General features: G+C 41.0%; 1 protein-coding gene across 2 annotated transcripts in view; it reads left to right on the top strand.

The window, feature by feature from the left end:
- adamts10 (ADAM metallopeptidase with thrombospondin type 1 motif, 10) overlaps window positions 1-22632 on the top strand; it is a 42671-nt gene that overhangs the window by 1589 nt on the left and 18450 nt on the right. Inside the window, exons 2-13 of one of the 2 annotated variants that reach the window (XM_061778660.1) lie at window positions 4451-4839; window positions 11368-11510; window positions 11581-11790; window positions 13930-14098; window positions 14408-14610; window positions 15831-15914; window positions 17939-18084; window positions 19240-19283; window positions 19462-19567; window positions 20189-20335; window positions 20591-20732; window positions 22408-22515. In XM_061778660.1, the coding sequence (XP_061634644.1) occupies window positions 4737-4839; window positions 11368-11510; window positions 11581-11790; window positions 13930-14098; window positions 14408-14610; window positions 15831-15914; window positions 17939-18084; window positions 19240-19283; window positions 19462-19567; window positions 20189-20335; window positions 20591-20732; window positions 22408-22515 (1605 nt within the window). In that variant the 5' untranslated portion in view covers window positions 4451-4736. The remainder of the gene's footprint in view (window positions 1-4450; window positions 4840-11367; window positions 11511-11580; window positions 11791-13929; window positions 14099-14407; window positions 14611-15830; window positions 15915-17938; window positions 18085-19239; window positions 19284-19461; window positions 19568-20188; window positions 20336-20590; window positions 20733-22407; window positions 22516-22632) is intronic. The other variant, XM_061778661.1, reaches the window with a different exon arrangement.

The following is a 22632-nucleotide window of genomic DNA, read 5'->3' as shown; positions in this document are numbered from 1 at the left end:
ATGAGGGAATAACTGCTGCTGAAGCAGTCTGAATCTGACTGGTGACATTCTTACAGGCCATTTGATCCTGCAGCCTCGAGGTCTTATTAGAAGAAGGGAAGCCGCACCGCCGGTTTAATGCAATAATAAACGGAACCTGAAGCAGATTCATGGGCTACTCTCTGATCAAAGTGCAGACTCTGTGTGTTTGTGTGTACGAAAGAGAGAGAGCGAGCAAGAGAGAGAGAGGGAGGGAGCGAGAGAGAGAGAGAATTGAGCGGGTGCTAGACTTGAAGTGAGACTGAGGGACACTTAGCATCTGTTTGCTCTACACAGACTTTCCTCCGAGTTAGTCATATGGTTTTGATTAGCGAGTTAGTGTACAGCTATCCAAAAACTATCTGGCAAAGGTTAAAGACAAGGACAGCATAGTTAGCTTCAATTTTTTTCATAAATTATAACCTCACTGTACAGCCCATCTCCCACATGGTGCTGCACTGGCTTCTTAAAAAAAGATGTGTCAAATAGCTTCTTGCACTGGCTAGCATCATTACATTGCAAATTTGGCCCAGCCTTAAATTCCCACCCAATTATCCTGAGTGGTCCAACTTTTCTCCCTCTCGTTACAACAACGACCCCTTTCTTCTCTCCTTCTTCTTTCCCTTCTTTTTCAAATTTTGATTGCGCCGACAACTGTGTGGCCTGTCTGCAGCTCGGTCCAATTCCTTTCTTGTCTTGCTGCAGTCTTTTCCAAGCTTTGTCAGACGTCTTCATCCAAGTTTCATTTTGCACTAGAGGGACCACGCAAGATGTACGACATTGTCACATAAGCAAAACAGCTTACCATTACTTATGTCTCTCACTTAGGGAGGTTTGGAGAAATACTACAAGCATGTTGTGTGTCCACAAATCGTTTTAAGAAGCTCGACTTAAAAGGCGACTGCGTTGGGGAGGTCTAGTTTCCCCCTCTAGGTCTGAAAAAACAAGATGAGAGTTGAGGTAATGAAAAGCACTTGATATCAAGCTGCAAGTTTAATAAGCCTCTCCATAAATCGAGAGTGGGAGCAGAGGTAATGAAACTTAGTGGACTTGGGCTTGTGCAGGAAATGGCTGGGAGAAGGCCTGAGGGAGGGGAAGAGAGAGACTTTCACTTGTTCCACAAAGTGTAGAAGGGAAGCAGCAAGAGTACAAAGAGCACTCAGTGTTTTACCTAAGCTCTCTTTTACTGTACCATCCTTGAGCTGCTTAAAACTACAATAAGACAATAATCTACCCACTACAATTCCTTTGTGCTGCATTCAACCAAGTAACGCTGAAGAATGGCTCTCTCAGCTGACTCAAGCAGCTCGCTCTCTCCAGTCTCTCTTCCATTCCCCAGGGCTTTGCTGTGATTCCCCCCTCTTTTTCATGAGGAAACTTGCTCCCCTGCTCTCGTCACCAAAAGGTTTCCCATCTGCTTCCGATTACCTTTGGCTGCAGTTGGTGAACTGCCAGCCATCTGGGCCCGTGTGGCGTCTCCGTTCGCTCTTCTCTTTCCCAGACGGCTTTGAGGGAGAGAGGGAAGGCGGAAGGGGAGGGAAGGGCAGACTTTTCGAGGAGTGAGAAGCGTAGGAGTTTAGCTGACACGGCAATGTCGAGTAAGAAAAGTGAGAATCCAGTCAAAGAAAGGGGTACCTATGAAAATTGGACTTCTGCTCCTGGTTCTCATCTGACTTCCATCCATCCATCCATTTTAAACACCGCTTATCCTGGTTAGGGTCGCGGGACGCTGGAGCCTATCCCTGCTGACTTTGGGCGAAAGGCGGACTACACCCTGAACTGGTCGCCAGTCATTCACAGGGCACATATAGACACGGACAACCATTCACACGCACATTCACATCGTCACTGAGCAGGAACTGAACCCACGCTGCCTGCACCAAAGTCAGGCGAGTGTACCACTACACCATCCTCATTTGACTTGCTTTCTCTGATTCTTATAACTAGCGGCCTATAAAATAGACACACTATGTTTTATTATTTATTTATTCTGAATTAATCTAAAGAAATGAACATGCAAATAACAGTAGTTCCGAAAAATCAAGGTGAGCAGCAACTGTTGTTTGTCTTCTTTTCCCATCTTCCTGACCTCGAATGGCCTGTTTTTAGAGTCACGGCCGCATGTTATACACTGTTGTGACTCATCTATCAGCAAAGAAATTCTAAGATAAACCAAGCGGCATCGAAGTAGAATTATCCCACAGATCCACAGATTTCCATATATTTTTGGTCAACAACCTTTTCGTTGAAAAAAAACAGAAGCCTGTCATACAGTAAGCCCAAGAGTGAATCAGATCATTTGAAACCTTACCTGGCAAAACATGGTGCAGATATACTATGAACTGAAGTCAAGCAAAGGATAGTAGAATGTAATCTAGCTAGTATTAGTCGGAAAGGAAGCTTTTGTAGAATAAGTGCTTTATTTATAATGTGTCATGATTGGTTAGTTTGATGGTACTGTCTATGTAATTTTCTGGTGATTAAGACATTGACGTTTTGTGTAATAGTATGCAGAAGACAAATCTGATGATAATGATGATGGTTACTTTGATAGCCTACTTCAAGTTATGTCTCTGGCATCATGCCCAATGAAATTTAAAAGTTCAGTTTTGTGGCCATTCATATCCTACATTTGAAAGATTCTAAGCCATACATCATTGTAATCACTCCTGTGACATTTATATACAGTATGTACCATTGCTTTCCATCTTTAACTCCTCGCCATATATATTTACAGCCACTGTGGATTCCATAATCAATGGTGTGACATATCACTCAGACAGCACCATCATCTAGTTTGAAATGTTTAGTGTGTCAGAATATCATCACATGAACAGGCTATGATAATAGGCGTTTTTTTTCCCCATTCTAATCTTGTACAAATGTAAATTTGATTGTAATGTATATGATCAAAACATGAGTGATAGTTAAACTCGTGCCACATGATGTAGGCTATTTATGGTTAGGAGAACAACATTTCAGTTTTGCTGAAACTGCATCTTATACTCTTGTGCGTATGCTTTCATCCATTTGCTTATTGAATTGCATGAGGAAATTTTAAAGCTGTCCTTTGGGTTACATTATTTTCTTCTGTAGGACCATACGTCAGTAGTTCCCAAGTTAGATATGAGGTATTGTTTTGATCGCCATCTGTTGGCTGGTTTGTAAGACCTGCTGCACACCGATTGATGCGGCAGAACCCGACTGAAATGAACGTGCACGGGTGCATTTAGTGAATGGGGCGGCCTCTCAAAGTACCCGACTCGCTCCTTTATTTCTCACCTGTTTCGTCTCTTTGTTTCAATCCGCTTCTTTCTTGACAATTGCACCATGTTTTTATGGTTCAATAAAAATGAGGAGAGTACAGTATATTGGATATGGAGGCTCAAAACCTGATACAGGGTTGTAGTTTTTCCGTTGCAGCCCGTTGGTAGATTTGTGGTGCTCAGTCGCTTGGTGTAATTGTCAACAGGATTTTTAACAGCACTGCACAATTGATACTGAAACTTGTTGAAATGTGGCAAGGAAAAACCTGTAAAACAATTTTTATTGTGATATTCAGAAATTCATTTTTTATTTTTGTCACTTTAGTTATTATGGTAATGGTATTGTCCACCACAAGAGTGAAAAATGAAACAGTCTGTTGGCAACTTAAATCATTGTCTGAGTGCTAGGAAGTAGCCTGTTAACTGACAACACATGAACAACCAAACACAAATATAGCACGGCACTCTACAAATATTTGTTCACTTTTGTTAACAGTTGAGACTTGGCGGAGGTCTGCATTCTTCTGAGTGCCGTTCTAGTTAGCCTTGCGGTTGATGAGTCCTACTGTAGTTCTTATCTTATTATCGGCTCCCTTAACATTTCCCTCTCTACAATTACAAGTCTCACATGGACTCTAGTGGCAGTTGACTTGCCAGAATGTCAGCCAATTATAAGCCGCACAGTCACGTATTCAGCCTGTAACTCACTCAGCCATGCAACCAACAGCACAGCCAGCAAGCATAGCGGTGATGGCAACCTGCTGCTCCTCTCAAATTGGCTCATTTTCCCCCCAGATCTCTGACATAATACCCACTTAAGTCCCCGTTTGGGCATTAAGCACCGCTTTTTACAACATCAATGCCTCCTTTGTGTTTGAACTCTTTCCGGTGGGCAGGGAGCTTAAGTAGTGAGGCCCAAGGGGCTTCAGGTTTGAACTTGCTGTTGTCTTTGACCATCAGAGTGAAAGATAGGGTGTTTGGCCTTTGCCAAAGCCAGGATTGATTAGCCTCGAGACATGCAATACACGGTGGTGAGCTCAAGACCCTGACCCTTTTACTCTGGGTTTAGGTATTGTAGAACAGCTTTTACGTCTCCCACATTTGCCTCGTTTCTCTTTCATCCCTTTCTCCAATTTGCCTCATGGAGTTAACCTTTCCCTTTACAGGGCTGCAACGAGGACTCCGATCCTACATTTGTCTCCGAACTGGTTTCCTCGTGGGTCTGTTTACGTCTGGAGGCCTCCTCCTGTATCCATCATTACTTGCTGAGAGAGACGCTCCAGAGAGGCTGCCATGTCTGACTCCACACTTCCTGAGGCCATGGCCAATCAGAGCATTGAGCTCTCCCACTGCTAGGCAAGGGGGCGCCAGAGAGGGCAGGAGACATGTTGGGACCGAGGCCCGGGGACCACTGCACTGAATTCTGTTACTATAGCTACTACTGTAGTAACCATGGAAACGCTATGGAGGACTGCTCTGATCTGCACTGTAATTGTTGTCATGGGTGCCGCAGAGGTCGCAGGAGGTCGCAGAGATGAGTTTGCACAGTCACAAGGTGAGAGGAGACAGTTACGACTTAGCAGCTATCTGTAAACCCAAACATGAACCCTGCCAGGGAGGTCAAGTCCACCAGGCTCACTTATCTGTGTCCATTCATATTAGAACAAAACTTAATTAAAAAATTAATGCCAAAATATTGAACAGACTTGATTTAGCCAAAAACAGCTACGGTATTTCTGATGCAATAATCTGCCAACCATAGATTTGTTCAAATAGGTGTATTACAAGCACATGTGAAATAATTTATTCTGAATCATTTTTAGATTCTACAATAGCTTTGTACGCAATACTGTATTGTGCACCCAATCAAATTTAAGTTTACAGGGGTAAAAAGATTGAAAAGATAAAAAGATATTCATCCATCCATTTTCTCTGGCGCTTATCCTCATTAGGGTCGTGGGTCTGCTGGAGCCGATCCCACTTTACTTTGGGCAAGAGGCGGGGTACATGCTGAACTGGTCGCCCGCCAATCACAGGGCACTTAATAAGATGTATACAAACAAAATATTTTATTATGCATGTTTAAATATTTTTTAGATTAATTGAAATTTATTTTGATTTCCATCCCTTTATTCAAAAACAGGACATTATTTGATATGGACAGTGCAGAAAATGCACAAAAATGTATTGAATATGTTATTATATCATTTACTGTTGGACTGGTTAGTACATGTGCCTCACAGTTCTGATGACCTGGTTTCAAATCCGGCCTCACCTGTGTGGAGTTTGTTCTCCCCGTGTTTGCATGGGTTTTCTCCATGTACTCAGCTTCTTCCAACATTGCATAAACATGCATGGTAGGTTAATTGAAGACTAAATTGCCTGTAGGTGTGAATGTAAGTGCGAATGGTTGTTTGTTTGTATGTGCCCTGCGATTGGCTGGCGACCAGTTCAGGGTGTCCTCCACCTCTCGCCCAGAGTTAGCTGGGATAGGCTCCGGTATGTCCGCGACCCTAGTGAGGATAAGCGGTATGGAAAATTAATGAATTAATTAATCATTGACTGTTTTGGTCTGTAACGTCAGAAAATAGGCAAAACGTTTGAGAATTTTTTCCAAAGTAAAAGCAGATGTTTGCAAATGTCTTATTTTGATTAAATACAAAGGTAATCAGTCTGCTTTCATGGAGGGCTATAGAAAATTACTGTTGAGAGTCTGAAATTTCGAGGATTTGAAAAATGTTAAGTTAAAGAAGGTCTCTAAACGATTACTCCATTATCAAAATAGTTGTCTATTAATTTGATTGATTAGTTGATTAATCGATAAATTGTTGCACCACTAGTTTGAACTTATTTCCCCAAAATGCTTGACACTCTGATGGGAGGCTGACCACCCCTAAAGTACAGCTCCCATGGGCTTCATCAAATGGTTAGTGGCTCATGCACACAAAGACCTACAAGCTGGTCCGTGCCCCTCCCCATACACACTGAGTCAAGAATTACCAGAATCCCCCTGAGGCAAAGAAATAATTTTCCAGACTGTCCATGTCTCGTCATCCTGAACAAGGATGTAATTGTGAATTTCCTAAACCTGACCTCTAACCCTGTCATAGCTAATTGTCTTAAATGTTTTCCATGCCGCTTTTTTAGAAACCCCACTCTTCAAGCTGAAACAGTTTTCTTTTGTAGGAAGTTTTTGCTTGATATCACCTATTTAGCATTTCTCAATATAATAATTAATTCTGGGACAAATACTGTATGTAATCATGTGCAAACCTGTAACTCACTGTACTTAGGAAAATGGATCACACAACTGCCTTGGCCAGTAACATAATGTAAATGTAGACTTACTTATGTTGGACAATTGTTAGTTGTTAACTTGCTGAATTTACAAATAAGTCTTCACATTTTACACAGTGGCGGCACGGTGGACGACTGGTTAGAGCGTCTGCCTCACAGTTCTGAGGACCGGGGTTCAATGCCCAGCCCCGCCTCTGTGGTGTTTGCATGTTCTCCCTGTGCCTGCGTGGGTTTTCTCCGGGCACTCCCACATCCCAAAAACATGCGTGTTAGGTTAATTGACAACTAAATTGCCCATAGGTGTGAATGTGAGTGTGAATGGTTGTTTGTTTGTATGTGCCCTGCGATTGGCTGGCAACCAGTTCAGGGTGTTCCCTCCTGCCCGATGATAGCTGGGATAGGCTCCAGCAGGCCGGCGACCCTCGTGAGGAGAAGCGGTTCAGAAAATGGATGGATGGATGGATGGATTTTACACAATACTTTATCATACTGTACAGTATGCCTATTCATATTTCAAATACCCTAGTTGTGTTATGTATTTATGTTACATCAAGTCTTGGCAGATAATCATAATACACATAATCAGTCAAGTTCAGGTGCACCAAATTACATATTGTATAATAGGAAAAAAGAACAGGCTATTGAAAGTGTCTTATGTTGCTTAGTTCAATGATGTCTAGTGTATGGTTTGTTTTGTTAGTGTCTGTGTGTTTATGTAGGGACATGAGAAGACTAATATGGCCATTCAGACATGCTGCAGCAAGTTGGGGCTCTTTGGGTACCTTTATTTGTTTTGCGCTTGAGTTGCTTTGGAACAACAGAAACAATATAATTTGCACTCTAGAATGTATAATGGAAATAGTATCAAGTTAAAAGTTACAACAATTCACACTTCTTTTTAGGAGTTACAATATGGACTGAACAAATGAACAAATACTTGAAAGAACAAGAATACAAAAGGCTAAAATGATTCCAAGTATTTTATTCATCTATGTATTAGATTTACATCTTTCAGCGCTTAACATTGTAAACCTAAACTTTCCTCAAACTGAAGAAAACCAATACTACAAAAAAAAAAAGCCTCTTAAAGGCAGGGCTTGTGCTTTGCTGTTACCAGACTTTTTTTTTTTTTTTTTAAATCTGTGGTATCTTTGAACAAAAAACGTTTTACATAGCAAACTGTGTTTTAAAAATACACATAATTGGGGTCTGCTTTTCAGTGGCTCACATAAGATTTTGATGCAATATGGCTGCAATTTAAACCCTTGCTATACTGTAATCACATTCCCCTCCTGCACTAAAAAGGAAATGCGCTGTGCCGAGATGGCATTGTTGGAACAAGATACAGTAAGGACCATTCTCAAACTCCTGCAACAAAAATAGAAAAGTCTAGAACAGTTTCAGACTAAGATGCACAAATAAAATTATCACTTGAAAATCCATCCATCCATCCATCCATCCATCCATTTTCTGAGCCGCTTATCCTCACAAGGAATCATGTGCAACTAATCCTTATATGAACAGAAAAGAACCATCCGGACTGTTATGGATGCAAAGTTAAAAAGCCAGCATCTGTGATGGTATGGGGCTGTGTGAGTGCCAATGGCATGGGTAACTTACACATCTGTGAAGGCACCATTAATGCTGAAAGGTACATACAGGTTTTGGAGAAACATATGCTGCCATCCAAGCAACGTCTTTTTCATGGACGCACAAGCTTATTTCAGCAAGACAATGCCAAACCACATTCTGCACTTGTTACAACAGCGTGGCTTTGTAGTAAAAGAGTGCGGGTACTAGACTGGCCTGCCTGCAGTCCAGACATGTCTCCCATTGAAAATGTTTGGCGCATTATGAAGCGTAAAATACGACAACGGAGACCCGGACTGTTGAACAGCTGAAGCTGTACATCAAGCAACAATGGGAAAGAATTCCAGCTACAAAGCTTCAACAGTTCCCAAACGTTTATTGAATGTTGTTAAAAGAAAAGGTGATGTAACACAGTGGTAAACATGACCCTGTCCCATCTTTTCTGGGACATGTTGCAGCCATAACATTCTAAGTTAATGATTATTTGCTAAAAACAATAAAGTTCATCAGTTTGAACATTAAATATCTTGTCTTTTTAGTGTATTCAATTAAATATAGGTTGAACATGATTTGCAAATCATTGTATTGTGTTTTTATTTATGTTTAACACAACGTCCCAACTTCATTGGAATTGGGGTTGTATATTAATGGAACCTAATGTTATATAGAAAGCATCCTCCACATGTATTAGAGTTTATAGTATATCACAGTAGATTATTACTCACGTGACTATTGTTTCAAAAAGAGACTTTTGGTCTGAGAGGCCGTTGGCCTCATGCCCCGCGTGGAGGGAGGACCATTTTCCATCCAGAGTATTTCCTTCCCCTGCTGATAAGAGAAACCAGGGTGATGCCCTGCTTATAGATGGTGTGGAGCATTTATGAGAGGGCCTAAATTTAGCACTTTAACACATTTTCATGAGTCTTGAAATATGAAAAGATTAAATCTGATATATAAAGCATTCTAGTTTATCGACTTTGGCCGACAGAAAAAGATACATTACTATATGACCTCATGTTTTGAACTTCACGTCTTAATCATTCAAGCAGAGGTGGGGTAAGACCCAAAGGTTCCCCCTGATTATATGCCTATTGTGGATATAGAAAGGGAACATAAAGCTGTTAAAATGAATTTTAAAACATTCTTCGATGTAAGAAAAATTAGACTACTACATGTAATTTCCCCAAAAAACAACAACAACATGCACTAGAAGCACAGTTAAAAAAAGATATTTTTTTTTCTGTGTTGGGGATATTGAAAAGTAAAAAAAAAAAAAGTTTTTCTTTGTTAGAAAAGATGAGCGCAAAAAACAACACTGCTTCACCAGAAAACATTGAAAGAAGTGTTTAAAACAGATGTTACTGTCACAGTTTTTTCTAAATTTTTTTATTTATTAGATATGTAATGAAGTCAAGGGGTGTGTCTCGGCATGCCTGTGGAATCATGTGCAACTAATCATTATATGAACATGAGAGCTGTCATCACAGTCTAACCATGCATGTAACTGTCTCCTGCTAATTGGTTGAATGTGCTTAAGACAGTGGTGTTGTTTTGTTAAAAACAACAACAACAACACCGCACTGTACATCTGTTGCATATTTATTGCTACGTGACTTGAACCAACTGGAAAAGCAACACAGACACTCTTATTACTGAATTAATCTTTTTTTTTTGTTGTTGTTTTTTTTTTTTTTACTTACAGCAGTATTTTATAATGCTCTTTTTGGATTGATGTGAATTAAATCAGATTGTGTTAGCTGTCATGTGGCTTGGTTTCATTGTTGTCTTGTTTGTGACTGACTAATATGTTTTGTAGTTTGTTATGTTTATTCTTGTGAGATCTCATTAACTGTCATCTATGGAACGTAATAATACTGACTACAAATAAACACCTTCCGATTTATTGCCATAAGTACAAAGGTAATAGCACCTGTCTGATTGTTTGTGAGAAGCGGTAATAGCTTTTTTTTTTTAATGAGAAATTCTTCAAATGTGTGTATCTGCTGCCGCTCTCCAGAGGCCAAACACTGGATGAAAGAAGGCTACATTTGTTGTGAGCTTTTTATTTCAGTAACTAATGCTGATTAGGAGCTCTGTGTTTTGGACTTTACAGTGGATCTCTGCATACTTGCGGTCCGGCATCCACGGATTTACCTATTGGCAGATTATTTTTCTGTTTTTTTCAAAATTAAATTTTTTTTTTATCGCAGCTTAGTCAAGATATTTTTGTTTAAATAAATGATATATAAAAAACTTTTTTACCTTTCCTTTTAAAAAAAAATAAAATAAATGCTATTACAATGTGCGTCAATTATCTGCGGATTTTTGCTATTTACGGTTTGGCCCGGTCCCTATCCCCCACCAATAGTGGGGGGCCACTGTAAATATCCTCCAGCAGTTGCTGGACAAGAAGTATGTAGTTTCAAGATGACCATGGAAACATCCCTCTGCATCTTGCAGAAGAGCAAGTGAGATTGAAGCAATTGTCTATAAAGTATGCATTGTTTCTTTGGCCACTTGAATCGCTCTCTAAATCATATTATAGCTATCCATCCTTCCATTTTCTATGCCGCTAATCTTGTTCAGTTCAGGGTCACAGGGAGCTGGAGCCTATCCCTTCAGGTGAAAAGCAGACTATACCCTGGAGTGGCCCCCAGTCAATGAAAGAGCAGATTTAGCGCTAGAAAACCATGCACTCTCATATTCACACCAACACTGAGTGTGAACTGAACCCACGCTGCCTGTACCAAAGTCAGGCGAATGTACCACTACACCAGGGGTGTCAAACTCATTTACGTGGCGGGCCACATCGTAGTTATGGCTTCCCTCGGAGGGCCATTATGACGGAACCAATATACTTGTAAATGAATTATCGCCTCATATATGTATACACAACAAATTGATGGACAACTAGTTTTGAAATCAGAAGCCAATAAAAAATATGTTTTTCAACTCCAGTATTATTGAATTTCTTTTAAAAGGGGTATTGGTAACACAAAATGCTTACAATATCTCAACATTATTAAGTGAAGATAATTTGAAACATGAAGTCGATGGACAGGATTTGCTTTCGGGCCACAGGTTTGACACTGGTGCACTACACCATCAGTGCCTCAGTGTTGAAGGTAACGTGTGATGAATCTCAACTCTGACTGAACTTATTTTAGTTTTATACCTTCATTGTCTCCTTCCATAGCTGCCTTCCTGTCCAGTCTTGGCCAGTATGAGATTGCAATTCCAGTACGTGTAGGACCAGATGGAGAGACGCTACACAAAAAAGCCTCTCAGTACCACAGAAGAAGACGCAGTACAGAAGAAAAGACATCAACTGACACCTCTGTATATTTTTTTAATGTATTATTGTAGCTAAAGCTCACATTCCATCCTAATTTTCCTCTCTATCTTTCAGCTCTACTACCAGCTATCTACGTCACACAACAACTTCCTGCTCAACCTGACGCTGCAGGGAGGCCTTTTATCCCGCCAGTTTAGGGTGGAGTACTGGAAAAGAGGCAGATTAGCCTGGAGTCACCCTTACTCTCCCCACTGCCATTATGTAGGACACCTCCAGGACCAGCCTCACTCCAGCAAAGTGGCCCTCAGCAACTGTAACGGCCTGGTAAGAGTGGAGCTTTTTTCCATCACTAATGTACCGAGTGAGGTTGAAGTTTAAAAAGCCAAATCACCCAATGTTATCATATAAACATCCATCCATCCATCCATTTTCTGCACCGCTTATCTTCACTAGGGTCGCGGCTAACTGCGGGCAGGAAGCGGCGTACACCCTGTACTGGTTGCCAGCCAATCGCAGGGCACATATAAAAAAAACAACCGTTCACACTCACATTCATACCAATGGACAATTTAGAGTCTTCAATCAACCTACCATGCATGTTTTTGGGATGTGGGAGGAAACCAGAGTACCCGGGGAAAACCTACGCATGCACGGGGAGAACATGCAAACTCCACATAGGCAAGGCCGGATTTCAACTCGGGTCCTCAGGACTGTGCTAACCAGTCTGTCACCGTGCCGCCCTCCTATAAACAAAAACTGAGTAAAATAATATGACTTTTCTGCATATAAAATAATGGAATTTGAATTAATTCGAGTCAACCTGTCGCAATCATCCATCCATTTTCCGTGCCGCTTATCCTATTGTGGGTCATGGGCGAGCCTACCCCAGCTGACTTTCGGATGAGAGATGGGGGTATACCCTAGACTGGTCGCCAGCGAATTGCAGGGCACAAACAGACAAACAATCATTCACACTCACTTTCACACCTAAAGAAAATGTAGTCTTCAATGAACCTAACGTGCATGTTTTGGCAATGTTGGAAGAAGCTGAGTACATGGAGAAAACCCACGGGGACAACATACAAACTGCTCACACGAAGGCCGCCGCCCAGATTGATGGTTAGGTTAATGGATTATTCGCAGTATTTGTTTGTCTTGACCCCTGTGATTGGCTGGCAACTCATCCAGGGTCTACCCCACTTCTCACCCAAAGTCAGCTGCGATACTCTTTAGCTCACCCGCGACCCTAATGAGGACATGCACTACAGAAACTGGTAGAGAGGTAGCTGTTGCATTCACAGTGTTGTATAGAAGGGACCAGGATAACAGAGAGCGTGCTGGAAAAAATCAATCCCTTCATACAGTACTTGGTCCAAACAATATACCACAAAGAGGACACATCCAAAGGCTCTGAAAATTGCCGAAAATACCCAGTTGCTCATCACTGCTGAAAAGGCAGGCATCTGTTAGGGTTGTTCAAAGACAGTTTGGGAACTGTAGGCGATCATTAAGTCAAGCTGCAGTAGTCAACAAGGCAGCTCACAAAAGACTTAATTATGAACTGAAGACCTGTTTTTATCCCTCTGGAAGTTTTAATAACCATCCAAAGTAGGTTTGCTTATCATTTTGTAAACTATTATTTCGATTTGAGCGGTCTCATACTATTATGAAGTCACCTCCGCACACCACAACAGCGGGCTGCCATACACGTGCTGAGAGCGCAGAGATGTGTGGACATTTTGAAATAAGATGCTGATTATTTTGTTTGTCCAAGCACATTTTCCTGAAGTCATATCAGTGTAGCTCTGTGTCCTCTCACCACACACAGCAGGGCCCGCAATAACACTTGCATGCGCAGCTGAGGATTAGATATGTTCACAAAGCGTTAATAAACCGCACACTTAATTACTGTTGGGCAGGCCAGCATGAACACATTCATCCAGCGAGCGGGTGGTATGTTCATGGGAGCATCACTAACTTTATTATGGGATTAGATGCTCTTTGATAGCTGCCGCAGTGGTTGGATTGGAGATGCTGACTCTGAGTTGAGGTGAGCACATCTAAACAGAATCAAAAGTGTTGTCACCCTGTGTACGACGGGTTCATCTCATCATTTCATGCATGCTTTCACATGGGTTGGTCTGAATGTGTTACATGTGTCCCATTTATACTGTATGTGCTTTCCAACAAAGACCCTGACTAAAGTGTATCTGTGATGGATATTGTGGCTGCAGAGTTATAGACATTCTATAGGGTAAGTATCTTGATGGCTTTTTCTCTTGTAAATTGGACTGGACACTATTCTGAAGGCAGAATAGTGTGCAGTTGACTTGCATTAAACCATCAAAATCAAGTTTATCAAAGACTTGAGACTCCCCAAATGATTCACATGCACTGGTTTGCTATGTAGATTTATAGTTAGTTTTGATGTAATTGTGTGATTCTGTACTTTTGTCTCTGCAGCAGGGGGTGATTGTTGCTGGCGGAGAAGAGTATCTGATTGAACCCCTTATTTCACCAGCAAACCAAACCAGACCGGAGAGAGGGGAACGGGCTGAGGGGCGCCCCCATGTGGTTTATAAGCGCTCATCGCTCCGCCATCAGTACAAGGGCCAATCTTGTGGAGTCATTGGTATGAATGGGAAATATTTTGGTAGTTTTTAGAAGTAACAGTGAGGTCCAGAGTCAAACCACATAGCCAGCTGCATTGTGGATTGTGGTTGTGTCTGCGTTCTCACTTGTGACCAAGCTTGTGTTACAGGGCGTTGCTGAGTAAATATATGATTCATTTTATGACAAATAAAAGTTAAAAAAAACATCCAATTTATCCTTTGTCTGACCACTATTCTTGGAAAGTGTTTTCCAGAAATCATTCTTATGGCTTCATTAAGCGCAAATAGAGCATGTGGTAACATTATTAAAATATTACCATGTTCCTCAGATGAGAAGTCTATAAAGAGCTCATCGTGGTGGCAGAGGACGCTAAAGACGCCTCCTCATCATGTGGGTCGAGGCCAGTTGCCCCTGAAGCGCTCGGTGAGCTGGGAGCGCTACGTGGAGACGCTGGTGGTAGCTGACAAGATGATGGTTGGCTACCATGGTCGTAAGGACATTGAGCAGTACATCCTGGCCCTCATGAATATTGTAAGTTTCACTACACACAAGATACACTTTAACACTGGCGTCGCGTATGAAGTTTAACCTACTACTTTTCAGAATTTCGTACGGGATCGACCCTGACAATAGTAGAGACATTTTGGCCAATTCTATGCTTCCAACACCACAAGAACCGTTTAGGGAAGGCCCTTTCGGTTCCAGCATGATTAAAGGCATGATTTGATGAGTTTGATGTGAAAGAACTTGAGAGCCCTGACCTCAGCTGCATCAAACACATTTGAGATGAACTAGAAAAGTGATTGTGTGTCCTCTTTCAAGGCTTCTGACGTAAAAAATGTTCTTCTGGATGAATGGACAAAAATTCCCTCAGACGCACTCCGACATTTTGTAGAAAGTCTTCCCAGAAGACTAGAAGCCGTTATAGCTACAGCCGGGAAGCAAACTCCATATTTAGGCAAGTCAAGCCAAGCCAAGTTTATTACAGTATATAGCCCATTTCATACACAATTGTATTCCAATGTGCTCTACATAAATAAAAGAACAAAATAAGAAAAAAATAATAGCATATTCAAAATTCCATAACACAAAATTAAGAGGATAAAGAACACATGTAAAAAAATTAAAATAAAAACAAAACGTAGTGAGAAGAGGTAATTAGTTTTGTCCATACTGTGGATTTTGGCAAAAAATTAAAGGTAATGTTAAAACATGTCTCTTCATAAGATGGTTTATGAAGAAAGCAAATGTAAACTAAAACTGGGTTTGACAAGGTGAGTTTATATACTGTTTATCATAACACCATTTGTACTGCTGGGAATCACTCACCACCAACTTCCTCGCTTACACATTTTGGAATGCGCCTAATGAATGTTTTGAATGTTTATAGTCACAATGCATCGCAAACGCAGGTCACAGTTTTATTTCAAACCTGTTCACACTCCTCTGTGTTTATAACTGTAGCCGAGATCTTAACATGGACCAAAAATGATTTAGTATATAAATATCAGTATTTATGAAGTTAGTTAAGGTAGTCAAAATGCTGATGAAATTCACCCTAGGAGAACAACGACAATGTAACTGTGCTTTCATCCACTTATGTATTAAAATGTGTTCAAAATCCAGAAGATCCAGTGGGATACATTGTGTTGGTCAATAACCGTTCATCTATAGTTTGTTCCATTTCTGTTGAAATTGACAAATTTTTCAGCTTTTTAAGACTGGTCTTTTCTTGTTTCCCTGGAGGTCAGGTTGCCAAACTGTTCCAGGATTCTAGCCTGGGGAATGCGGTCAACATCGTGGTGACGCGACTCATCCTGCTTATGGAGGACCAGGTACATAACTTCTCCTGTTGTGTCCAACTTGTGAAAAGTGCATGACCTGACCAGCCCTTTTCTAGTGATGAAGAAATGTATTAGCTTAACATTAAGGGTGTGTGGTGGGACAGTGCAGCAGCATGCATCCTAATGTCGACCTGCTTGTGGTTTTATGGATGAAGATGTATTAAACTGTCATTACTGCGTGGCTTTGAGGTTTCCTCGAGCTGTCCCAAAAGGGAAAGAGTAATGATTCATAGTTTACCTACAGCCTAAGAATTAGCTCCATAACTCACCACTTGGCTTGAGGAAATAAATGTTAGGATCATCAGTGCATCAGAAGTGCCGTTATCCTTGCTCCAAGGATTGTTGGATTGAGGTTGGGAGGATATTGAAAGCAGTCTTGGTAAAAGTTTGTATGATTGGTTTCCAAGTCTGAAAAAAGGCAAATCGGGAGTGTAATACGCCCAGAAAATAGGGACTGCGGGATGAGACAATTCCATTTCTGTCACCACATACATTCCTGGGTTACAACTTGTAGCCAGCTGTGGCCAGCAGGGTACTCCTTTCCTTCTGGTCTATGTAATCGCATTAAACCAGAAAGGACCCTCTCACTTATACTGCATCCATGTGTGTGATTGGATGCAGGGAGTGATTTAAAGCAATAAAATGGAAAGTTGAGGTCTAGCAGTGGCCTCTCTTGCCAGATGTGATGACACGGGGATGCTTAACTGTAGTACAAGTCTTGTATTGTCTCAACACGACGAGACAGCAACTGATACGGTTGCATATTTGCCAGCATGATGTCCAAGTTTTCCAACATCATTCCAAAACCTAGCGAGTTGACAACTTTGCCACCACAGACAGACATCAATCATGTGGAACACCAAGTGTCATTGAGCAATTTCTTACTTTTACTTAGGCCAAAAAGGCATCTCACAGACTTTTAGGTCTTCAAAATCCTCATCAAAACTAGAATCAGTTTACATTCCCACCATGTCCCGCAATTGGTAAAGTTCAGGACAGGTCTTTTTGAAATTTCATCGCCATAATTGTGAAGTGTGCCACAATAACTGATCTGTACAGCACCTCTGTTTGGCACCATTCATATGAGTAGCAACTTTAGCGATACTGTATCCAAAGACTGGAGCTGGACACACTACAATCCTTTGATTGGTCAATAGAGACTCAGCAATTCTGTGATGAATCACATTGATAAATCTCTTTTGACTTTCTCTTTGGCTCCTACCGAGCAGCTCCATTTCCAGCATCCTTCTACTGATACAGTATATCTAGTATCCTTCCTCTGTACATGTCCAAACCCTTTCAATCAGACCTCTTTAGCTTTGTCTCCAAACCTTTCAGGCTGTACTCTGGTGAGCTCATTGACATTCCTGTTTGTGATCCTGTCCTTCCTAGTCACTCCCAAAGACAATCCCAGGATTTTCACCACTTCCACCTCTAGCTCTGTCTCCTGTCTTCTGGTTATCGCTACCATCTCCCAACCATATAACATGGCTGGTCTCACCGCCGTCCTATAAACCTTTCCTCTCATTTTAGCTCATGCTCTTCTGTAACAGATCACCTCTGATATTTTCCTCTTTGTTTATTGTGTGACATTTCTTTATTCACCAATGACTTCATTGCTGTGCTGTACTGTGTTGTGCTAGTATGATGTCACAGTCACAGTATTTATGTAGCTGATGTAGCAGCAAGATCCATAAGGTTTAGTGCCATACTGCTTAGTGAAAATGGGGCGAGACTGCCAGGCAGGCTTGGGCAAGGCTATTAAGTTAAAATGAATGTTTGAAACCTGTGTTCAGTCTGTCATCAGAAGAAAATGAGACATAATGATGTTTTTGTTATTGTTTCAGTATGACCTTCATTATGAATTTATGTTGAAATGTAGCTGGTTCAATCTGCTGTCTGTTAAACAGGTTGCACAAATTATGATCCAACAGCATGATTCAAAGTTGAGTAAAATTCTTGTCTGATTTTTCCCTTTGTGCATATTTCCTCTCTTTCCCCTCTGTTTCCACCAGCCTACATTAGAGATTAACCACCATGCAGGGAAGTCTTTAGACAGCTTCTGCAAATGGCAGAAATCCATCCAGCACCGGAGCAGTTATGGAAACGCTATCCCTGACAATGGCATCGCGCACCATGACACTGCTGTACTCATCACCAGGTCAGGAATGCAAATTTATGAAATGTTAAGCCTTTGTTTATGTGTTTCCAAAAAAGCGTTTCTTTAAAGAGGGACTTCCTGAGAGACGCAGGCTCTGTCTTGTCCTTTTTCTAGTGACAACAGCTGGGTCTGCTCTGCTTGCCTCAGCATATCTGGCAATAACTTAATATGCGGATGGAAGGAATAAAAAAACAGATGTACTCCTTTCATTTATCAGGCCTGTGAAAAGTTTTTATTTTTCCGAAATAATGAAACATCATTATAAATACTATCAAAAGATTGTACGAGTAAGCATAAAAGTGTGCATGTATACCAGAGACGTTACAGATTCTAAATTTGTGTTAGGCTGGAAAGGACAGTCTTTAAATTTTAAACATTGCTTTAATGCAATTAAATGATTATTAATTACTGTGTGTAATTGGCTGGCAACCAGTTCAGGGTGTACCTGGGCTAGGCTCCAACGCACCCGCAACCCTAGTGAGGATAGGTGGTACAGAAAATGGATGGATGGATTAAATACTGTGTGGAACCGTCCAGAGCTGTTGCTCGAGTTATGTCGTTGATGCTTTTTACAGGTGTGAAGCAGGGCCCTCTTTATATTTTGCTCTTATTTGTGCAAATGTTTACCGAGCAAAATAGGGTATTTTTAAACAGACAAAAAAGATTCAATGAATGCAAAAAATAAATACTAACACTAAAAGTAAAGCAAGGTTACTCTGATGTAAATTTCTAGTTTATTTCTTTCACAGTTTCGCTCAATGTTACTGCTGGAGCAAAACAGAGGAGACAATGGCATGTTAAACTGATAAAAACCTGATGCTGTTGCCTCTGGAATGTGCTGCACAAAACAACACAACTGCTGGCACAAATATTTTCCTATTATTTTGACTAGAATACACGACATCTCTTGTTGCAGGATATAAAAAGTCGAATAAGGTTTTTGCAATGGGTGTTATTTATCAAGCTGAGGCTCATTGTTCATGGATTCTTGCTATTGTTCATTTAAAAACAATAACATTCTATCAGTCTCTAGCCTTGTTGTTTACTCCATGTCCATAATGGGATACAGTTTGTAATGTACAACTGTGTACTCTTGTGCACTGTAAGTACGTTGTAAGCAATTAACAGCCTGTTTTGTTTCTTTACTGTCCACAGGTATGACATTTGCATCCAAAAAAACAAGCCCTGTGAAACTTTAGGTAACAACAAGATATGTTTTAAAACATTCACTCTTGTCATACTTCTGCCTGAAATTGAAACATATTTCCGTGTCTCAATGCTCTCAGTTGTATAACTTGGACAATTGTTGGACTGATCTGTTGTTTTGTTACTTATCTCCAAGGAGTGTGTATTTGAATGTGTGTCTTTGTTGTGCAGGTCTTGCTCCCGTTGGAGGAATGTGTGAGCCAGAGAGGAGCTGCAGCATCAACGAGGACATTGGCCTCGGAACAGCTTTCACTATTGCCCATGAAATTGGACATACGTAAGTAAAATGCATACATGCATACTGTCCTAGAGAAAAAAGACAAAATGGGACTGAAATACAAATACAACTGGTTTAGTGGAATGGACTGACCTCTTTAAGAGATGCTTTCATTTAATAACGTGATAATTGTCTGTGATTGATGGGCGACCAGTCCCGGGTGTACCTTGCCTCTCGGCTGAAGTCAGCTGGGATAGGATTTCAATTACCCAAGCATTATTATATTTGTTATGGTAGATTTTTCAATTATGTTAATGTATTAGGTTGTGCAAGTGTGCTTAATGAACTCACTCACGCACTCACACACATATACACACATACACACACACACACACACACACACAGTAATCAGAACATCTCACAGCAGTAGACACAAAAGCATTACAGTATTTTGAACCACAGCTTTTGCACAAATTCCTCCTCACTCACATTTTGACAATTTAGTCCGCGACATTTTTTTTTTTGGGTTAAGGATCCAAATAAGAGCAAGCTGAAGCTGCAAAGAGTTACTTTGCAAACCTCAAATGTAAATGTCAAAAGTGGTAATGTATAAAAGCCACTACTGTACAGATAAAATAGGGAACTATCATTATGTATCATTGCTGTTTTCAAAAACCTAAGGTTTGGAATGAACCATGACGGTATTGGTAATGCGTGTGGGCCCCGTACCCAGGAGACGGCCAAGCTAATGGCCGACCACATCACCATGAAGACGAACCCCTTCATCTGGTCGGCCTGCAGCAGGGATTACATCACCAGCTTTCTGGAGTGAGTCAGCCTCTCGGATTTCAGCAACACCACAAAAATGTGGATAAAATCACTAGTGTTCTATTGAACATTATATGGTCAGAAAACAGCATACACTGGTGTAATTTTAAAACGACTATTTTAATCCAACTAGAGGATGCTTAAATCCTTCAACAATTAGTCGTCATTGATGTGACTTTTTCTACGAATTATGCAAGAAGTATACTGGAGTTTACTTTATAAACAAAATCTTTGGCTGTTTTTGGCATATTGCAGCTCGGGTATGGGATCCTGTCTGAACAATGTGCCCCCGAAGCAGGAGTTTGTGTACCCCACCACAGCCCCAGGTCAGGCCTACGACGCAGATGAACAGTGCCGCTTCCAGTATGGAGTCAGATCTCGACAATGTAAATATGCAGTGAGTATTCTGATCAGCACTTTTTTAAAATTTTGGTTACAGCCTTACATTTAAGTTATGTAGAGTAAGTGGCTGATCAATGCTGGTTATTGCAACATTTCAGGTTTCTCGTAAATTTGCCCTAGATTTTGGAATTTGATTGCAATTGGTCTAAAGCAGGACCATATACAGAAATAACAAAGAATCCAAGGGCCACTTTGAAATTATTGGCATTTAATTTATTAAACACGGTAAAACCAATCTACCAAGCAATTTTATGTTTATAAATTGTAGTTACTTTAAAAAACTCACTGCATCACAGCTTTCTGTTAAAGGTTATAAAGCAAATTTTGGCCTGACCCACAGCCGTGTAACCCACTAAAATAGATCCGCCCGTGCATTGTGTTGATTCAGAACCAAAACATTTTCGCTAATTGTAGCAAGCTGCCAATCATTAATTGGACCTTGGCAAGGGGCAGAAAGTGGAGGAAACTATTTTTGCTTTTAATTTTTATTCAGCGGCACGCTGGCCGACTGGTTAGAGCGTCAGCCTCACAGTTCTGAGGTGCGGGGTTCAATCCCCGGCCCCGCCTGTGTGGAGTTTGCATGTTCTCCCCGTGCCTGCGTGGGTTTTCTCCGGGCACTCCGGTTTCCCCCCACATCCCAAAAACATGCATGCATTGGAGACTCTAAATTGCCCGTAGGTGTGAATGTGAGTGCGAATGGTTGTTTGTTCGTATGTTCCCTGCGATTGGCTGGCAACCGGTTCAGGGTGTACCCCGCCTCCTGCCCGATGATAGCTGGGATAGGCTCCAGCACGCCCGCGACCCTAGTGAGGAGAAGCGGCTCAGAAAATGGATGGATGGATTTTTATTCACTGTAATGAAGAGAAATGTTTCTATTTTAGTTGTAAATAGTTTTTCGCATCTTGCAAATCGTTAGCCTAATAGCATAATAGCCTGAGTTGTTTTTATCATACTGTCACAATATCAATAAACATACTAATATGCTTGCTAAAAATGTTGTTTTGTCTTAATGTATGTGTAGATTATCAGTCTTTCAGGTCATGCTAATACGCAAAGGTTGAAACGAAGTTGAAAAGGTTGAATTTGTTGTGCTTTTTATTATTTTCTCAAAATGCAAAAAAAAAATAAAAAATCACCGCAATTATAACTTAGGCTGACGATATCTACAAAAGCTCAATATTAAACAAATTTTTCCGAGTAGTTATCGTTGTACTAGTCCTGAATTGGGGATGTGGGTGTCGCAACCCCCCCACTTTTTTAACAGGCACATTTTTCACGCTGCCCCCTCCGACTCTTTAAAAAAAATAGAAATAGAAAGTAAACGTTATTTTGAGTACATGCCGCAGGCCGCTAAAAAATGGAAGGCGGGCCGCATATTGCCCCCGGACTGTAGTTTGGACCCCACTGGTCTATAGGATCCTTGGCATGAGACTTTGCATAACACTGTAACACTAGAATGTTTATGTCCAGTAAGTTTGAAACTCTTTTACTTTTCCTTGATTGACTCTGTTTTTTTTCTCTTGCTCTCTCTCCCTCTCTCTCGCTCTCTCTCTCTCTCTCTCTCTCTCTTTCTCTCTCTCTCTCTCTCTCTCTCTCTCTCTCTCTCTCTCTCTCTCTCTCTCTCTCTCTCTCTCTCTCTCTCTCTCTCTCACACACACACACACACACAGGAGGTCTGCAGTGAGCTATGGTGCATGAGCAAGAGCAACCGATGCATCACCAGTAGCATTCCTGCTGCAGAGGGAACCATCTGCCAGACCAACACCATTGAGAAAGGGGTAAAGAATATATAATAAACAATGAGAAGTATATACATACAGTGAAAAATGTAAGGGGTCTGAATACTTTCTGTACCCACAGTACAGTATATTATTGATTTTGCGGAGAAATAAAAA

This window comes from Phyllopteryx taeniolatus, chromosome 7 (genome assembly GCF_024500385.1).
Source record: "Phyllopteryx taeniolatus isolate TA_2022b chromosome 7, UOR_Ptae_1.2, whole genome shotgun sequence".
Classification (NCBI taxonomy): Eukaryota; Metazoa; Chordata; class Actinopteri; order Syngnathiformes; family Syngnathidae; genus Phyllopteryx; species Phyllopteryx taeniolatus.
This window is presented reverse-complemented; position numbering and strand designations above follow the sequence as displayed.